Here is an 18,123-nt window from a genome sequence, read left to right on the forward strand (position 1 = left end):
CTTCTGTTAAAGTGAACTTCAAGGGCCGATGTCACGCAAATCAACTTTTTAAAGCTTTTGACTGAATTCTAATGTTCATTCCTCACTAACAACAACCCCAAGGTGGCCCCGGAGATCCAGTCATTTTCCTGCAGATAGAAAAATAATCTGTGAAAATAACTCCTATTTAGTTTTTAAAAAAGGTCCTTTAGTGTGCCAAAGGTCATATATGATCATATTTATGGATACAGTTTACTCTGAAAGGCTTAGGAAAAGCAGAAAATAGAAACTTTAAAGTTGGACTCAATGTGCTGGTTGGTCGGGGGTCCAACAGCAACTCTAGACCCCAATGCAACACGCCGTGTTCGTGTCAGTGGGGTGACCTAGAATCATGACATGAATGAGGCACCGTGTTGCTATGGATTTTAATGCAATGATCAGAATCCATTTGAGACGCCGCTTGGCTGCTGAGCATTTTCCAGTGACTGAAGACGCAGAAGGTCCTCCAGAAACGGCGTCTGTCAGAATCAGTGCTGAAAAACAAGGAAACAAAAGAGACAGAAACAGTGTTCAACTGTTGGGTCACTTAAGCATTTGCCAACAAGAAGAGACCAAGTTGATGCTTGAAGTAAAACCCCAAAACGTGTAACTTATACTTCAGACAGATAAACAACCCGTTTGGGGCGGATTTGGCATGAAAATCACTTTTTTCACAGTGGCAGTGATCACTGCCTTCAAACCTTTGCAGCCACATTACTTATGTTTTCCAGTGTTGCATGTTTCAGTGGTGTACCTTGAAAGTCCAGATCACCATGGCGCCGTCCAGACCCACACTGCTGTACTTGTCCACTTTGCTTTTGTCCCCTGACACGACGCACAGCTGCCTGCAGAACACAGCACATGCAGGCGTTGCATGATTACAGACCGTTTTCCTGCAGGCCGAACTCTTCTGAGGTTCAGGTGTGCTGGAATGCGACCACTAGAGGGAGCAGCATCTGCGCTGGATCTTTGGTCTCCACAGCTGTTCTGTGGGTTTACGAAAGATGAGAGCCTTTTTTTACAGCGACAATTACGAAAGCACTCTTGTGCTGCCTTTGAATGTTAGGTCAAAGCACAGACCTGCGGCGCGGTTTGAGCGTCGGGCGCGGCACATCCAACCGGCAGAAGTGCGATTTGAGCATTTGCAGCACAATTTGTGCAGCTCGACCAGAATTCAAAATTCTGAACTTTGTAAAACTTTGGACTAACTAATGTGGGACAGCAAGTCATCAAACTGGGTCACAGAGACGGAAGTAGCACTTAAAGTGCCAACATTCATTTGCAGCTCCTGCAGCAGACGGTGAAGCTCGCCGTGCCGGTAGAGTCTCTGAATGAACGCAGACACGGAGACGGGATCACCAATGCTTTTGTAGAACTCTTCAAAATAAATCAACCTGATCTAAAAACATCATCTTCCTTGAATTGGATGAACAGAGACATCGCTCCATGTAACCTTCAGACTAAAAACACTTGACATTAGCTCCTCCCACACGCACCTGGGGCGTCATGTTTATGAGCACAGTTTTGGAAAACTGTCCAGCAGTGAATTTGACGCACAAATCTGGTTTGGTGTGAACGTGGCTTTATGCATCCAGCTCCACATCCAAACATTCTCTTTTTTGTACAAATCAGCTCAGTTAGTACAATGTGCAGCTTAGACTGTTTTCAATAAAACAACCACTTCCTGTCTGCAAAGTGAAGCTGTTTTCCTCACGTGATGCTGTTCTGGTGAAGGGTGTTCAGGTCCTTCTCGTCCTCCTCTGTGGCCTTCTTGTCCAGGTTGCGGAAGTGTTGCATGGCGGACATGCTGCCCTTGGAGGTCTGCTTAGTCATATCCAGCTTCTTCACGAATTCCAGAGAACCGGGACTCTTGAACGTGAACTGATATGGACAGCAGTCATGACCCTAAGTTCAACACAGGGTGTGAGGTCAGAGGTCAACGATGAGAGTTCACCCTCATCTACTAAAGGCTGGAAAATGTTCCGATCCTATCAAGTAAACAGTACTTGTCTTATTCCCAAATTTTAAAAGAAAGTCTTCACACTTCACTGAAAGAAGAAGCAGAATTTTACGCTTGACTGTTAAACCTACGTTGTTCCTGTTTGGGGCCATGAGGTTGTTGGAGCCTATCCATAAAAGGGCAACAAAGAGACAGAAAAACACTCTCACCTATTATTATTAATTCATGTTTTTGAACTGTGGGGGGGGGGGGGGGGGCAGACTTGTGGGGAACATCTACACAAAGAAGGAACAGGGCTGTCTTGCTTAGAGGCAACCACTACACCACCGTCCACGGACTAAAAACGTCCCACTATTCCGGTGCAGCTGTCAAAGCAAAGATGCCTGGACTTCCCTCTATCCAGCCACTTTCTCCAGCTCCTCTGGGGGATTCTGAACCGTTCACTGGTCAGCGTGTCCTGGGTCTTCCCCGGGGTCTCGACCCAGTGGGACATGCCCAGAACACCTCCCCAGGTAAACGTCCAGGAGGCATTTGGACCAGATCCCAGAGCCACCTCAACTGGCCCGTCTGGATGTGGAGAAGCAGCGGTTCTACCTCGAGTTCTCCCCCTGTGTCTAAGGGAGCGCCCAGCCCCCCTATGGAGGAAGCTCATTTCAGCTGCTTGTACGCCCCCCCCTTATTCTTTTTTCACTACCTGTCAATCCACGCTCCCATCTTCCCTCAATGGACAAGACCCCAAGTTACTTCAAGCCCTCCACCTGTGACCCTGACAGGCATTTTAGCGTGGTCTCTGTGTGTGTGTCTGCCTGTGTGTGCACAGGGGGGGGGGGGGGTCTGCATTGTGCGGGTTTTAAACAAAACATTTGTTTGTCTTGTCCTTTTGTTTTTAAATTTGATCCTATTTTTATGCAAAGAGCTTTGAGTGAGTTGGAAAACTGCTATATACTGTACATAAAGCTTGATTTGATTTGATTATGAGGGTTTGGAAAATGAAGGTAGCGTTCTTAGATTTTTGTGTTTATGTTAGGAAGCTCAGTGATTCAGCCTTGGTTCCCTGAAGTTGTGTGAAATGATAACAATTGGTGGTCTAAGTTTAGAGTTAAAGGCTGACACGTTACCGCGGCAACAATCTCAGATGCACTGGCGAAGAGGACGCTGACCAGTGGAAGGTGCCTGGTGTTCAGCTGGGTCACTCTGAGCAGACAGGATGCAGGGATGTCAGCGCGAACAAAGCAGGAAAAAACTGGGTCGGGTCCACATGAGCACCAGAACTCACTGTTTTCCCTGAGTGGCGTCAGCCACACTGATGCTGCTGTTGTGGGCCACCCAGGCCAGCTGGTCTCCTGCTGGGGAGAAGGAGACACTGTGGACCCACCCGCCACAATCCTTGTGCTCCATCAAAACCTCTCCAAACGGCATCTTTGCCCCCCAGGCTGTGGGTCCAGGCTTGTCCTCAATGTCCTTGATGTAGGCAGAAAAGACCCTGTGAAGGAGGTCAGAGGAGGTCAGAGGGTCATTCCTGAGACCAGACGTCCTTGGGAGGTGATTACCTATAGAGGAATCAAGTAGAAGCGTGTTTCCAAAGCAGCTGTCCGATTACTTTTACAATCGAGAGCCTTCATCAAGGTAGAAAAATGCTGTATATGTCATGTATATGTTGTATGAGTTTATGTGGTATTTTTGCTAAGAGGCCTCATCATTTCTGTATTTTGAAAAAATTGGTGATGTTTTTTTTTTTACAGTTTACATGTTTTGCAGACCGCATGTTTTTTACACTTTAGCACCTGTATTTATTTAATATTTATTTCTTTATTTAATAAGAATCTCATTTTTGATAATGATTTTTCATAATAATTTTAGTAATATTTTTAATTATCTAATATAAATGTCATTTGTGATGTCCTTTATTGATGTCTTATTATATAGATTATTTCTGAATGTCGTGTTGCTGCCACAGAAATGAAATTTCCCCATTGTGGGATTAATAAAGTCATCTATCTATCTATCTGTAGCTCGTAGGCTGTTGAGCAGCAGCCTGTTGGTTTGACACTTCGGCCTTTGTTGGCTGCCAGAACCAGTTGGGACTGTTCATGTACTTTGTGGTTCTTTCACAGCTTCTTCTCTGATTGCAGTTTCCCAGTCGGGCTGCTGGGTTCTGGTCTCACCTGCAGTGAAGGTCTGCAGACCCAGCTGCCAGAAGGATGTTGTTGGGATGCCAGCTCAGGCTCAGGACGGTGGAACAAATGGGCTTCTTAATGTGCTTGCTTAACCACCTAGGAGAGGTAGAGCAAAGGAACAGGGCCTTGACATATACTCAGCAAAGGTCGCTGTTTGTTCGTGCTAGCACAAAAGTTGCTTGGCTGTGTCGTCTTCCAGTGTGTGGTTTGTTAAACTCTCACCATCGTCACGCCTGCTGATCGCACATAAAAACACAATGTTGTGACTCAGTCGGAAGCGTTTGGTCGTAGTTGTGCTCACCAATCGTTCTCCTTGTCAAAGTAGCAGACAGAGATGAGTCGAGCTCCACTGCCCAGAGCAAACTTGTTCTCCTGTGGAGACCACTTCACACAAGTGGCAGCACGGTTGATCCTCAGGAGCACCAGTGTGGGTTTCCACACGCCATCCTTCCGGGTCCACACGTAGGCGTTCCGGTCAGACGCACAGGTCACGATGCGGTTGGACTCTGGAGCCCAGTCGATCCCTGTCAACCAAACAGCAGCGTGAACCGCAGACCTCCTTCACAATGCAACGCCACACTTGCACATCTCCCCGCTACAACGACTCTTTCGGGGGTGAAAACAATCAGGGCGTGCAAGAATGAGACTGGTGTGGTCAGGGAAAGAGCAGGAAGGGGCAATAACTTCTTTCAATAGCTTTAACCTGTCATCCTCATTGTTTCCAGATTAGTCCGATCTGCACCAAACCCATCACTGGTCCCTCCCCACTGCCTGCCCCCACCCCTCTGCCAGCTGATGATGGTCCAGTTGCTCAGGCTGCTCCTTCTTCACCCCTTAATCCCAATATGAGAGAGTGGGGGGACGCTGTCCTCTCCCCCACTCTCTCATTCTTGGATGGAGGAGGATTTTCTTTGAATTCTCCTTTGCCTTTAATACTTTACGACCTCGTCTGCTGCAGGATCATCAAGATGGCTGTGGAGCCGTTCTTAGTTTCCTGGATCACGGACCACTTAACCAACAGGCTGCAATGTGTCCGCATGGGGGGGGACATATCCAGTACCCTCAGCTGCAGTGCAAGGAACCGTACTGTCTCCTGGTCTGTTCATGCTGTATACGTCTGACCTCTGCCATGACACCTCTGCCACATGCAGAAGTTCTCAGATTATCCAGCCACTCTGGCCTGCATGAAGGGGCGAGAGGAGGGGGGGTCCGGGCAGCTTGTGGAGGACTGAATGTCCAGAGGACCAAAGAGGGGGTCCTGGACTTCAGAGGAAAGCCTCCTACATCTCAGCCCACCCCGTTTGGACTGAAACCGGGCCCAGTGGAAGATGTGGCGGAGCGGAGGACTCAGTTGAAGTTCAGGGCCGTGGTGACCTCACACCTGCTTCACCGGGGGGAGGAGCCTGTTCAGCAAACGCTGCTCCACAGACAGACTGAGGACGTCTTTGTCCCTCTAGCGATAAGACAGTGAACTCCCTCAAATTTAAGAACCTCGTTGGATTTTAATTTCTGAATATTTTACGGATTTTTTGTATTTTTTAAATAATATTTATACTTAATTATTTACACTTAACTAATAGATTTGAACATAGATTGTTTTTGTGTCTTTATTTATTTATTGTTGATTTTATTGTGTGCGGTGAATACAAGCAGCTTTTTCATTTCCTTTGGGATTGACGAAGCTTCTTCTTCTAAAGGTCAGAAGGTCGATGAGGCTAAAGTTCCATCGGACGGGTGGAGCAGCAGGTGGCGTACCTGTGATGCGGCCGCTGTGCTCCGTCAGCTCCTCCGTCTTCACCCAGTCGTTTGCTTTCTTCTCGTAGATATTCACCACATTGTTGTTGGGGCTCAAAGCAATTTCTGTCAGAACAAATAAAGCTATTTTAGAATCTTATCATGAAAGAAAACAGAAAGTCTGAGTTGGGATCACTGAAAACAGCGTTTTAAGGAGTAGTCTGAACTGGTTCTCTGCAGGGATGATGTTAGAAATGATGACAGGAGGAATGTCGGCTCTGCACTAAAGACGGATCACAGCACGTCATTTGGAAAGGTCTTCTAGAACCATCCTCGTAGATGTGAATAACCCTTCCTTCTAGATCCCTCATTTTCCATAAGTATCCGTCTGTAGCTGCGTTTCCATTGACTATGAAATTCATCAAATTGGATTTCTGATCATAAATTCACCTCATGGGAACATGACAATTTAAAGAAAAAAACGTTTTTGTGCTTGGAGGAGGGGCTTCTTGAGGCGTGTCAAAATTGACATTCATTCATCTTCTTGGGCGTTTGGTCCCTTTCGGGGTCACGTGGCTGCTGGAGCCTATCCCCGCCACTTGTGGGGGAAATGCTGGGGTCATCCTGGACAGGTCGCCAGTCTGTCGCAGGGCCAACTGGCACAGAAAAAATAGACATATTTGGCAAAACTGTAATGGAAACACTTTTTTAAAAATTGAATGAGTCATGTGACCATCCCCCGGAACTGGCGGCCTTGGGCGCTGCACGGCGGGCGCCACCAGAGGTCCCACAGTGCCACACAGTTCATCCAAAGTGAGGCCTGTTATGTGCAATTGTTGGATCCACAGCTCCTCTGCAAAACCACCAACCACCGTTTCCCAAAATGGTTTCATCTGTGGCCCCTCCCACATGTAAGGAGCTCACCGCTCCATGAAGAAGATGATGCGCGCTAGTGCCGTGGCAGAAATGTGATTATATCTGCTGTCAATCAAAGTATTGGTCACATCCGTCACCGTGTTTCTGAATGACTTGAGTTGGTTCATGTTTATTCACATAATTAGGATTTAATGGAAACTGTGTTTCTGTGAAATTGTGTTTTTTTGTTTTACATCTCTAGAAGTTCGATCAGGTTTTGCACAGATGTGTGATGGAAACACAGCTTAGAAATAATGGTTTTAAAACGTAGTTTATCTTTTTAATCTTTTGTTGGTTTAGATGAAACATTCATTTTTTTAACACAAACAGACAACTACATCACTAACATTTAACTCTCTAACTAACTAACTCCAGTCAACTTCCTGACCACATGTTGGAGTTGGGAACGTAAAAAATAGGCATTACACAGTGGCAGAGGGGGGGAGGGGGGAGGGGTCACGCCGCCATGAGGCAACCTGCCTCCCAGCACACAGATGCGTAGATGTGGCCCTGAGTAAAGCCGTTTTCCTTTCTGACCATCCTGCAGTTCAGCTGCAGCTCAGACCTCCACTGCACTGGAATGTGGAAACATGCAGACATCAGAGGTCTGCAGTGCATTTCCTGGATTGATCCTCAGGTTCTTACAGTTCTCTAAGCACCATGATTACAGTCGGAGGAGACTGTAATCAGTCCCCCCCCCCCCCACGGTGACATGAGTGAGGAAGTGGTTTTGTTGCTGTTGGTGTGTTGCTTCACCTACGTGTTCTGTCTTTGTTCCAGGCGTGGCAGGAGAGCGGTTCCAAGCCGAAGCTGTGCAGCGACATGTCTGAGCGGAGGCCGGCGGGGCTGCAGGAATGTGTGTGTTGCTCTGCAGGCCCTACAGATCCACAAACACAGGGGGAACTTCAGCACACTTGTTAGTCTGCTTAGAATGAGACTGCATTTGGGTTCTGAACACGGCTCATAAAAACATTCAGATGCGACAACCGGCACCAACCTCTTTCTATGTCTCTACAAGATAGAAATAATGTTTCTGAGACCCAAACTTCCTTATTGTTATGCTCACTTCCTCCTCAGGGTTCTGGGCCAATATAAAACAGATTTCACCTACACAGGTGTGTCACAGGTACTTCAACTCTACGTCTGCCTCTGTTTGATAGATGGAAGTGAAGTCCCAGCTTTGCTTTTGTTTAGTCGGATTTTCTGACCTTTTCAAAGTGTAACATGCAGAAACAGCCATGAGTGAAGACAGTTCCAGTGAGACGGACACTTTGAAACCCATACCAGCTGGAAAAGCAGAGTCATTACCTGTGGTTCTTACCTGTGTGTGTTCGTGGACTCTGGGCAGTCGACACGAATGCTGGTCTCCCCGTGACTGCGAGCGAAGTGGGAGATCCTGCAGGAGGGAGTGGAAGGAGGAGGGCGTGTCTGCAGCAGCAGGAGGACCAGATCCAGAGCAGGTTTGTTGAAAACAGACCTGCCCGCCCGCCTTTTATTAACAGTGACCAGGTCTAAACAAACCATAAGTGATGCCTTCCTTACCTTTAACCAGACAGTGTCGTCATCACTAAGGATTCGTTTTTAGTATTTTACTCTGATATGTTTAGAAACTGCTGTAATTCAGTGGAAGATGTACCAAAATATGCAGTAATGACAGGTAATAAATACCACTCAAAGGTTCTGCTGGTGTTCAGTTGTGCCGTTAAAATAATTCCACCTTAAATGTCTGCTCCAGGTTTCCTGTTAGCATTCGTAGACCCAAACAATTGCATTTCTGTTTTTGTTTTCAATGTAAGACGGTTTAGTCCTGCATTGACTTTGCCTTGACTTCAGGTAGAATTCTTTTTTGAGTCTCAGGTTTTCTTTTCTGTCACATCTACAAAGTACCCGACTCTGTCATGGTTTGTTTGAGTTTCCTGGCTTTTGTATTTGGTTCTATTTTAGTTCTGATTCCTGTTTTATTTTGATAGGTTTCCTGTTTTGTATCGTGTTTTTCGGGTTTTACCTTTGGTCCCCATCTGTCCTGATTGTTTCCACCTGTGTCTTGTTTGTGTCTATTTAAGTCCTGTCTTTCTCCTCCTCCTGTGTTGCTCCATAGTTTTGCTGTTTTTCTAGTTTTTGGTTTGTCTTGCCTGCTCAGCAGTGGTCTTTGGTTTATTAAAGCTCCTTTTCACCCGGAACCTCCTGCCTTCTCCTCTCTGCGTCTGGGTTCTCCCTCAGCCCCCTCCGTGACAAACACTGAATGATTTTAACCATCAGCACAATTAAGAAAGCACAACAAATATATTTGAAAAACAGCTTTACATTTTAGAAACTATGCCTATGGGACTCTGGCTTCTTGGATCAACTTCCTGTTTGGAACGCCAGGGGGAGGGGCCACTCAGTCCAGTTCTTTCATACGGTCAATGGTGGAGGTGGAACTTAGCATATTGAAGCAACACCCCATAAATGCAAATGGTTGACACTGGTTGGGGGGGGGGGGGTTGCTTTTTTTCACTTTGAAAAAACACCATGAAAAATGATGCAATGACAATGTTTTAACATTAAGTTAAAACAATAAAGTAGAAATAAAATACAGTCAACGTGAACAATATAACAATGAAAAGGTTAAAACTTCTGGTGTTGTCAGGTTAAGAGAGAAATAAGTTCAAAGCAAACAATGAGTTCAAATGTCACTTTTAATGTTGTAAATTGAAAATTCATTTTGCATATCTAATTCTAATTTGTCCTTTGATTTATGGGATTGTTTTTATTTTTATTTAACATTTTGTTCTAAAACTATGATTTTAAATTTCAATTTTTCACACGGAATTCTAGATTACAAAATGCCTTTTCAAATAAACAGTAAATAAAAGTGTTACTTGTGTTAAATGCACTTATGACTGAAACCTGGATGAATGAATAAAAACCTTCCGTGTCCCATAGGCCTTAACGTGAGGCCGCCGGCGCTCGAACATGAAGCCGTTTGGGGAAAATGCCGTTTCCGTGCCCGTGTGTGACGCAGCCTCTAGATCTAATCAATGATTATTATTATTATTATTATTTATTTATTTATTTTTAACGGACACTTCGGGGGGGTTTGAACAGCCAGACCGGATCAGCAGGTGGTTGTTCTGTAACGCTCCGTCTGGTCCGTGCGCGGCGCGCGCGCCCTTCACCGGAACTTCCCGTCGTCGTTGTTGATGAGAGCAGCAGAAGCCGACCGGCACGGACGATACCGGGGAAAGAGCCGGTGAAGCAGCGGCCTCACACCCGCAGAGCCATCCAATGACGCATCGGCGTTCGTCCCAACACACCGGTCAATAAGGTAATCGCGCGGAGGCGGTTTTGTCGTTCGGTTTGGCTCCGTGTCGTCGTTTGGCGGACATTTGTGCTAACTGTGCTAGCTTACTGGCTGTATGCTAACCATTCTCTGGGTAAAGCCGCTCAGGTCCCGTTTTGTCCACTTTAAGGTTGTCTGTTGTAACCCGTTACTATATACGTTCAGTCCCTGGTCTGAATCGATGCCGCTGTCGTTGAGTGTGGGAGAAAAAACAATAAAGTTGTTGGTTTGTTATCTACGTGATCGTCGATCAGTGATGTAAGCTAGCATGCTAAGGCTTAGCTCAAGCTACGCCCCAAGGCCTCGCATTCTGCTGCATTACGTATGTTCGGCGCCGCTAAGCCCGAACCTCTGCCTAACTTCACGGTGACATTTTCTGCCTTTCTCTGTTTTTATGTCTGTACGTAAACTGGAACCGGGTCTCTTCTCAGACTCAACGCCACCACGGAGATCGGTCTTTCCGAGACTAGAGCCCTTCCGCCCGGACAGACAGAGAGACGTCACTGTGGCAACAGCCGAGACAGGAACGTGACCTGCAGGGAATTTCAGCTGGAAGAAGCGCGTGAGAACCAGCGCGAGGAGGTCTCTATGTGCGTGACAATGGGAGACATCAGTGACCTGGACCGGCAGATAGAGCAGCTGCGAAGATGTGAGCTGATCAAGGAGAACGAAGTCAAAGCGCTGTGCGCCAAAGCCAGGTGGGAGCTGTGTTCCCCTCCACTGCTGGGGGGCCACACTTTTTCTGCATCACGCCAGCCACTAAAAACCACAAGCCGCAGTTTCCTTAGGCCCATGATGGAGCTTTCCATTCTGAACACAACATAACTGAAATGTCTCTATAGGCCTATTAAGCAAATAATAATATTTCTTCCAAGTACTGTTAAATTCTGTACCAAAGGCTGTAGCCAGTGGCCGCTCATTACCATGATTCGCTGGTTCACAGATGTCTGCATAAGTTTACTGTAAGTTGTTCCAAATCGTAATCAAAGTATAAGCTCCCAGAATGCACCGCAACACGTGTCTTTTTAAATATATCCTTACATACACAGACTTAATATGAAAAGACTTTAAAGTGACTCAGAAAATTATTTAGAATTCAGTTGATACATTTAGATTCACATATAAGATATGATAAAAAGTTCCTTCAGCAGCTTGTTGATTTGGACCTGTGTGTGTTTTGTTGTTATGTTAACAGCAGAGCATCGCACAGCAGAAACATTTCTATTGCTAGGAGTCTGACGCTGAATGCTCCTCTTTCTCAAGTTTAGGAGGAAGAAAAACTCCAGATCAGCCCCCCCCCCCCCCTTTTTTTTTTTTGTTCTGTTTTGGGCTTCATTCTTGGGATAAGCTAATACTTCTTCCAGGATCTACTTGGTTGTCGTTGAAGTGAGAGCATGCCCGGCTACAGTAGGTCCGCCCCCCCTTGGCCCACTCAGGTTTTATACCAGGTGACAAGCCTGGCGGTGGAGCAGCGGCGGGGACAGGGCGCACACCGGGCCGGGCCCCTGATTCATGGACAGAGCTCGAGAGGCACAGGCTTCTGCCCGAGCGGGCCTCAATCATTCAGGCAGAAACCGCAGACCCGGCAGCCGGTGCCGTGGCAGGACGGCTGGGTCAGACGGGGCTTCACGGTCTCGTTTCCGATCAGGGAGGCGCTGGCCGACTTGTGCTTCCATACACGGTTCTGCAGGCTGGAGAGACGCTGTCCCGGGGACCCGGCGGACAGTGTGCCGGTCGACCTGCTGCTCGTATAGTTGAACACGGATGTGCAATGACCTTTTCATCACAGGATGTTTGTTTGGCTGTTCTGCATTCTTATCAAGTGATTTACTTCATGACAAGGATGATGATTGGCAGACGGCAATAAAAACAATCAAAGTTTCTTTTTGATGGCCCATGATCAATTCGCATTGATCAGGGTTGACTAGTCGATCGTGATGGACGCACTAGGCAGTGCTATATCGGTGCTATTGTCACCTGAAAAGTGCTTTTCCTGTAGAAGGTGAAGAGTTACTGGAAACTAGAGAATGAAGGATTGTTCAATACTGTATTTTTCAATATTCCCAGAGTTATTTCTTGAAATGATGAAAAAAACTTCTTTTGTAATTGACAGATTTCAGAACACTGTCACTTTTTTTAAACAGAACATGTTTAGAACCTCATTGTCATACGTGTTCATGACTTTCTTTCAGAGAAATCCTGGTTGAAGAGAGTAACGTTCAGAGAGTAGACTCTCCAGTCACTGTAAGTTCCATTTGCTGCTTTTAAATCCAAAGTCGTTGATTGTTCGTTTGACCTTCTGTTCTCTTATTTTTTGTAGGTTTGTGGTGATATACACGGTCAGTTCTATGACCTGAAAGAACTCTTCAGAGTAAGCTTTTATGTTTGTTTTAATCCAAGCTCCAGACAAAATCGTGGTTTATTTTCCTGCACTGCTGTTTGGTTTTGATGGTTGGACACTTCTTCTTTATGGGCTGTGACGTAGGGCTGGACCATTAATCAGTTATGTCCAATTTGATGTTTTAGACTGTTTATTTTTGAGAAAATGGAGACGTTTCCCCCCAGCTCTCTGCTCTCTTCCGTGTTGGGAGTAAAAGCCGCCCGCCGGTCCGTCCAAAGCACGGATGTGAGAACAGCAGCGAGCAAAGAGGAGCTACTTCAGCGAGGCGGAGCAATGAAAACACGAGCGCCACGAGAAGTGCCCCGTAACTTCTGCTAGTGACCTCTGTGTAGAAATAGCAGTACTCTGTACTCAGTAGTTTTAACAGAATGTCTGTACAGAGGCCTTGAAATGTGTTTGCTGATGCCAGATCCAGGTCAACTTTAAAGCAAACGGTGTTATTAAAACAAAAGTTGGGCTGTTTGCTTTAAACTGCCCTTCATTCTGTCTGTACACGTGTGGGTTTACAGCACAGCCGCGCTCCTCTGGTGTCCGATGGTCCGACCGGTTCTCCTCAGGCTGTACTGTGTGTTTTAGCCTGAGGCCTTCTGCTGGCCTCTTTGTGTTTTCTGCCAAAGGGATGAAGAAACGGTAGCGGGTCATTTATAGAAAGGGACGGCTGGCTGGTGTGTGGAGGGGAGGCCATTAAAGAGCAGAGCCTCACTCCTATTGGAGTTGAATCATGAGAACCGCAGAAGTTCAGGGTTTATTATGGAAACCCAAAAACCGTCAAGTTTTGAAACGTTAAGGCATTGTGTGTTGATTCCACTGATTTTAAACCTGCCATTTACCAGGTGGGGGGAGATGTCCCAGAGACCAATTATCTCTTCATGGGGGACTTTGTGGACAGAGGCTTCTACAGCGTGGAGACTTTCCTTCTGCTGCTGGCCCTCAAGGTGAACGATTTGAAGTCAATCAAGCCCTTCCGTGCTGCACTTGTGCAGGTCTCTGACATAAATCCTCCTGTTTTTGGTTCCTCAGGTGCGTTATCCAGACAGGATCACTTTGATCCGGGGAAACCACGAGTCCAGGCAGATCACACAGGTCTATGGCTTCTACGATGAGTGCCTCCGCAAGTACGGCTCTGTGACGGTGTGGAGATACTGCACCGAGATATTCGACTACCTGTCGCTCTCTGCCATCATCGATGGAAAGGTCGGACGGGTTTTCTTCACGCCGTTTCCTCCAAAATGTTGGACGTGAAAAGGTTTTCCTTTGGCTTTTGTTTTGATGGCTTTCATTCTGTCCTCCAGATCTTCTGTGTGCACGGAGGGCTGTCCCCCTCCATCCAAACACTGGACCAGATCCGGACCATTGACAGGAAACAGGAAGTGCCTCACGATGGGCCCATGTGTGACCTTCTGTGGTCAGACCCTGAAGGTAACGGCTTCAGCCAGAGCCGGACTCCGTTTGAGAAGCTGCACGTTTGCCTGATCTCTTCGGTCTGCTCTCAGACACCACCGGGTGGGGGGTCAGTCCCAGAGGGGCTGGATATCTGTTCGGGAGCGACGTGGTGGCTCAGTTCAACGCCGCCAACGACATCCACATGATTTGTCGAGCGCACCAGCTGGTCATGGAGGGCTACAAGTGGCACTTCAACGAGACTGTGCTCACCGTGTGGTCCGCACCCAACTACTGCTACAGGTGACGGACACCTGTCCGGTTCCACTGATTTGTCTCTGTGTAAAAGCCTCCCTTTGGGACACGCCCACTTAAGGAGTTGAATGCTAGTTAGGTTTAGGTTAGCGGTTAGCTGTAGGAACAGCGTCTCTAATTCAGACTGCTGCTGTGAGGAGATTTACTGGCTGTGCTTCAGCACGACTAGAATGCAGATGCAGAGAAAATGGACCTTTGGGAACCGGCCAGTCCTGCTAAGACTGAAAAGTACAACTGTTTACTTTAGGCTTTGCATTCAACCAAAGCTGTTAAATGTTTGTTTGTCTCAATATTCAAAGCAAAAAAAATTTATTTTATTTTCTGTAGTTAATTTATGTTTTCAAGCAGCAAAACTCCAAATATTTGTTCTGCATTTAGAAATTCGTAGCATATTTTTGGCACTATGAGGAGCACAGAATAAACCTTCATTTTGGTCAAAATGACTTGTGATGTGGAGCGACTTAAGTAATTAACGTGTAGAGCGTCGCAAACAGGAATTAGAAATATTGTTTATAAAGTCTGGACTTTCCTCTGCCTTTTTATTCTCTCTTCATGGACCCTATAGTGCAGTGCGCCTTATATATGACGTAATGTAGAAAATAGGTTATTTATTGGTGGTGCACCCTATAAAACAGAAAATATGGAATGTTTTCTGGACATTTAGGTGTGCAACGGATGATTTGTATGGACCACACGCCACGGCTAAGGTTTAACATGCGTCAAAGGTCCTAGTTAATGTTTGTCCTAAGGTGTGTGAGCCTAAAGCTCCCGCCAAAAGCGTGTCGACCTCCGCATGGAGGACGCAGATGATGACAGATGGCGTTTCTTCATTTTGAAGAGCTCTACAACAGCATCAATGAGCAGCACACGCCTCCATGTGTGCCTCATGAAACCATTCACTCTCCCAGTGAGGAGCAGCAGCTGCCCCCAACTGTGGCAGGAGAAGCCGCCGCCCCTCTGGAACCAGTGGGAGGGGCTTGTAGCAGGGGATGGTGGAAGAATGGATAATAGTCAATTCCTCCTACATTCCCTGCTTTTCTTACTTTTAAAAAAAACTGTATATACATTTTTTTGCACGGTGATTTTGATCAAATCGATTAATTGATCTGAATTGATCCAATCTTAGTAGATCAATAATAGATCCATTAAAGTAGAAATCGATCTTTTATGCTCATTTTTTTCCGGGGATCTAATGTATAACATCAGTAAAGCCAAAGTCTGCTAGCTTGATGCTAACGTATAATGGAATTTCCCATAGGACGGCTAATGCTAACTCTTGGACGACCCAAACATACATTACTGACTCAATGAGCAGCTTTATAGACTCACAGGCAGGAATTTTCCAAACTCTTTTACAGAAACATTTTTGAAAGTAACCATTTGTGGTCTAAAGCTCCATTTTTTGCTCCAATCTTCTGGAATAAAGTGTAATGCTATAAGGAGAGCTCCACCTAGTGGCCAGACGGAAACGCCCTCCAGCAGAGACAGACCATAATGATCTGGTTGTTCAGTTAGAGCTTCTCTGTTGGAGAAAGCATGGAACGCCGTGTGCTGTTAACCATCTCACTGCTTTATTGTGTCAGCTCTCCTGCTGCACTTTAGCTCAGATTGACATCCTGAGGATTTTGTCTAAATAGGTTTATGTTGAGTTCAGAGAGTCATTAGTGTTTATAGAAAAGCCTCAATGAGCAAATGTTTTAATGTTATACATTCGTGTCTGTTTACATACATATTTTGAAATATTTATATACTTTTCATAAAACATGTTTTGTGGGCTTTTATCTTGTTTTCTGATCTGAAAAGTTCTGAGATCCGCTTTAAACCTTGTTTGTGCTGAAGACGGCGTCCTTCTCGCCTAGCGGTTTGAGGGTCTGTGCTGGTTTAACCTCGCCGTGTCTCCTTGCACTCAGGTGTGGAAACGTTGCGGCCATCTTGGAGCTGGATGAGCATCTACAGCGGGAGTTCATCATATTTGAAGCAGCGCCACAGGAGACCAGAGGCATCCCCTCCAAGAAGCCCGTCGCCGACTATTTCCTGTAGAGCTCCAGGCCAGCAGCCATAAGGCGCCGCCATTCTAGTTCCAGTTCTCCCCGGCGCCTCCGGCCTCCTGCTGCTCCCCGACAGCGGCGTCCGTCTGAACTCAAAGCAGTCCGGAGGCCTGCTGGCTCCTGTGGAGCGGCCTGGATGTGGCCTCCATCTGTCCTGCTCTGTAGACACAACTTCCAGCCCGACTCCGCCTCTCTGCTCCTCTTTTTTTTATTCAGACCATTTCTTTTAGTTTCAGTTGGAAAACCGTAACTTCTCTCTTTGTTCAAAGATACGCAGCTGTGCAAAGTTTTATGATTTTAATGAATTCCTTTAATGCATATTATGTTGTCTCTGTACAGTTATTGCTGCAAGATTCCAGTGACCCCCCCCCCCCCCCCATATGTCACATGACTCGCTATCTACCATTCAGAACGCTGCTGTGAATAAACTCCTGAAGGACGACTCAGCAGGAAGCTCTTCTCACATCCGTTTCCACTCTTCCTTCCTTTTAACCCGTCTGTCGATTTTGATATTGTGAGAATAAAGTTTTGTACCAATGCTGACCCTTTGCTGATTGATTTACTCTCCTGAAGCTCCGCCCATGTCGCCTGAACGCTGACCCGCTCCGTCCTCCAGGGTCGTTCCCACACGACCTCCTGGAACCCCGTGGTGGGATGGAGGTTCTGTTCTTTCCATGGAGTCATTGCCATGTTTTTGCTTCTGAATAAGGTTCCGGATGGTTCCTCTGGGCCGCTGCACGGCTCGTTTTACCTGAAACCTCTGGTTTCACCCACCAGAACTTCTGGCATCTTTGGACCCGCTTCTGTTAAACCGCTGGGCCATTTTCACCATCGTTCATGTGGAATTCAGTTCCCAGGGTGTAATTTGATCATGCATTTTCTAAATCAATAAATTCAATGCAAAAAACAATCTTAGTTAAACAATAAAATGTTGCATTTTGGATTGTCACATGTTTTTGGTAACATACTTTAGATAAAAAGGCTTTTATATTGAATTTAGTTGAGCATTTTAAAAACGACTGAATATTCAATACAAAGAGGAAATTTACATTTTTCATTTACTTTAAATTCATTTTAAACTAACTTCAAATCTATTGCATTTTAATTTGTCTTAATGTTTTTTGTGTCAACATTTTACAAATCCACACATCAGTGTAATCCAGTCCTACTTTTTCTGCACCTGTCCGTCTCACCTGTCCGTCTCTCATCAGGGCGTGTCCCACCTGTCTGCATTTTCTAAATCCCGCCTCCACTTTCAATCGGCCAATGGAATAATGTGGTTTAGCAGATCAGAGGGGAACATAAACTAATGTTTTAGCTGATATGTTCATGGTTAAAACTGAATTTGTTGCAGCTGCTGATTATTGTATGTTGTATACAGATATATGAATAATAGAATCCATCTATAGAGCTGGATGGAAGGCTGCTCTACTAGAATGTTTCAGAAAGATTCCATTTCCAGTCTCACACAGAAGCATTTTGTGATTTTTATGTGACGGTTTTCCACGTTTACTGTCTGAATCCTAACATGATCAACTTTCATTTTGGGTCACAATTTAAATAGAGTTGCCGTAAATAAATGGCATTAATGTTTAAGACCCTCCACATAAAACCCCCCCCTAAGACCTGACGTGCAGGAGAAAAGTGTCCTCAATGTATTACATCAGGGAGCTTCGTGTAACTACTTTCTGTTGAATTTTGACAGAAAAACGACCAACACAATAGATTTAAGTTACTACTAAATGAATTGAAATGTCATTTGTAACCCTTGTTCTATCCTATTCACTTTAACATTGGGAGTTGGGTCATCTAGACCCACTAGACAGTGCTCTGAACCTTTTTTCTTCAATGAT

General features: G+C 45.8%; 2 protein-coding genes across 5 annotated transcripts; one reads left to right on the forward strand and one right to left on the reverse strand.

Moving 5' to 3' along the window:
- Positions 1-390: 390 nt before the first annotated feature.
- On the reverse strand, positions 391-9,742 carry zgc:86896 (actin-related protein 2/3 complex subunit 1A-A). 4 transcript variants are annotated; one of them, XM_004071896.4, is made up of 11 exons: positions 9,694-9,742; positions 8,126-8,200; positions 7,565-7,681; positions 5,911-6,015; positions 4,457-4,679; positions 4,144-4,251; positions 3,255-3,461; positions 3,097-3,172; positions 1,733-1,923; positions 773-863; positions 391-512 (listed from the first exon to the last, which is right to left on the reverse strand). In XM_004071896.4, exons 1-11 carry the CDS (start codon positions 9,725-9,727, stop codon positions 507-509), a joined length of 1,233 nt encoding a protein of 410 aa, XP_004071944.2. In that variant the 5' UTR covers positions 9,728-9,742; the 3' UTR covers positions 391-506. The 4 variants fall into 4 exon arrangements, with proteins under 4 accessions (XP_004071944.2, XP_078807191.1, XP_078807192.1 ...); XM_078951065.1 differs by lacking the exon at positions 9,694-9,742 and adding an exon at positions 8,810-8,837; XM_078951066.1 differs by lacking the exon at positions 9,694-9,742 and adding an exon at positions 8,347-8,780 and having other exon boundaries at positions 8,126-8,281.
- Positions 9,735-16,813, forward strand: LOC101159020 (serine/threonine-protein phosphatase 4 catalytic subunit B). The gene is made up of 9 exons (XM_004071897.4): positions 9,735-10,111; positions 10,558-10,824; positions 12,319-12,370; positions 12,447-12,497; positions 13,361-13,462; positions 13,548-13,721; positions 13,820-13,946; positions 14,021-14,210; positions 16,133-16,813. The coding sequence occupies exons 2-9, from the start codon at positions 10,715-10,717 to the stop codon at positions 16,260-16,262; spliced, it is 936 nt and encodes a 311-aa protein (XP_004071945.1). The 5' UTR covers positions 9,735-10,111; positions 10,558-10,714; the 3' UTR covers positions 16,263-16,813.
- Positions 16,814-18,123: the final 1,310 nt, after the last annotated feature.

Source organism: Oryzias latipes, chromosome 8, assembly GCF_053564925.1.
Source record: "Oryzias latipes strain Hd-rR chromosome 8, Olatipes_Hd-rR_3.1".
NCBI classification, from domain to species: Eukaryota; Metazoa; Chordata; class Actinopteri; order Beloniformes; family Adrianichthyidae; genus Oryzias; species Oryzias latipes.

What these genes read in the sequence shown, in the direction of transcription:
- zgc:86896 (XM_004071896.4), bottom strand. Translation starts at nt 9,727, where the DNA reads ATGGGACACGGAAGGTTTTTATTCATTCATCCAG. An exon ending in GACGCCACTCAGGGAAAACA is followed by an intron (nt 3,173 to 3,254) that starts GTGAGTTCTGGT and finishes CTGTCTGCTCAG; the next exon opens with AGTGACCCAGCTGAACACCA. An exon ending in CATCTGAGATTGTTGCCGCG is followed by an intron (nt 1,924 to 3,096) that starts GTAACGTGTCAG and finishes TGTTGAACTTAG; the next exon opens with GGTCATGACTGCTGTCCATA.
- LOC101159020 (XM_004071897.4), top strand. Translation starts at nt 10,715, where the DNA reads ATGTGCGTGACAATGGGAGACATCAGTGACCTGGACCGGCAGATAGAG. An exon ending in CTGCCATCATCGATGGAAAG is followed by an intron (nt 13,722 to 13,819) that starts GTCGGACGGGTT and finishes TCTGTCCTCCAG; the next exon opens with ATCTTCTGTGTGCACGGAGG. An exon ending in TCTGTGGTCAGACCCTGAAG is followed by an intron (nt 13,947 to 14,020) that starts GTAACGGCTTCA and finishes GTCTGCTCTCAG; the next exon opens with ACACCACCGGGTGGGGGGTC.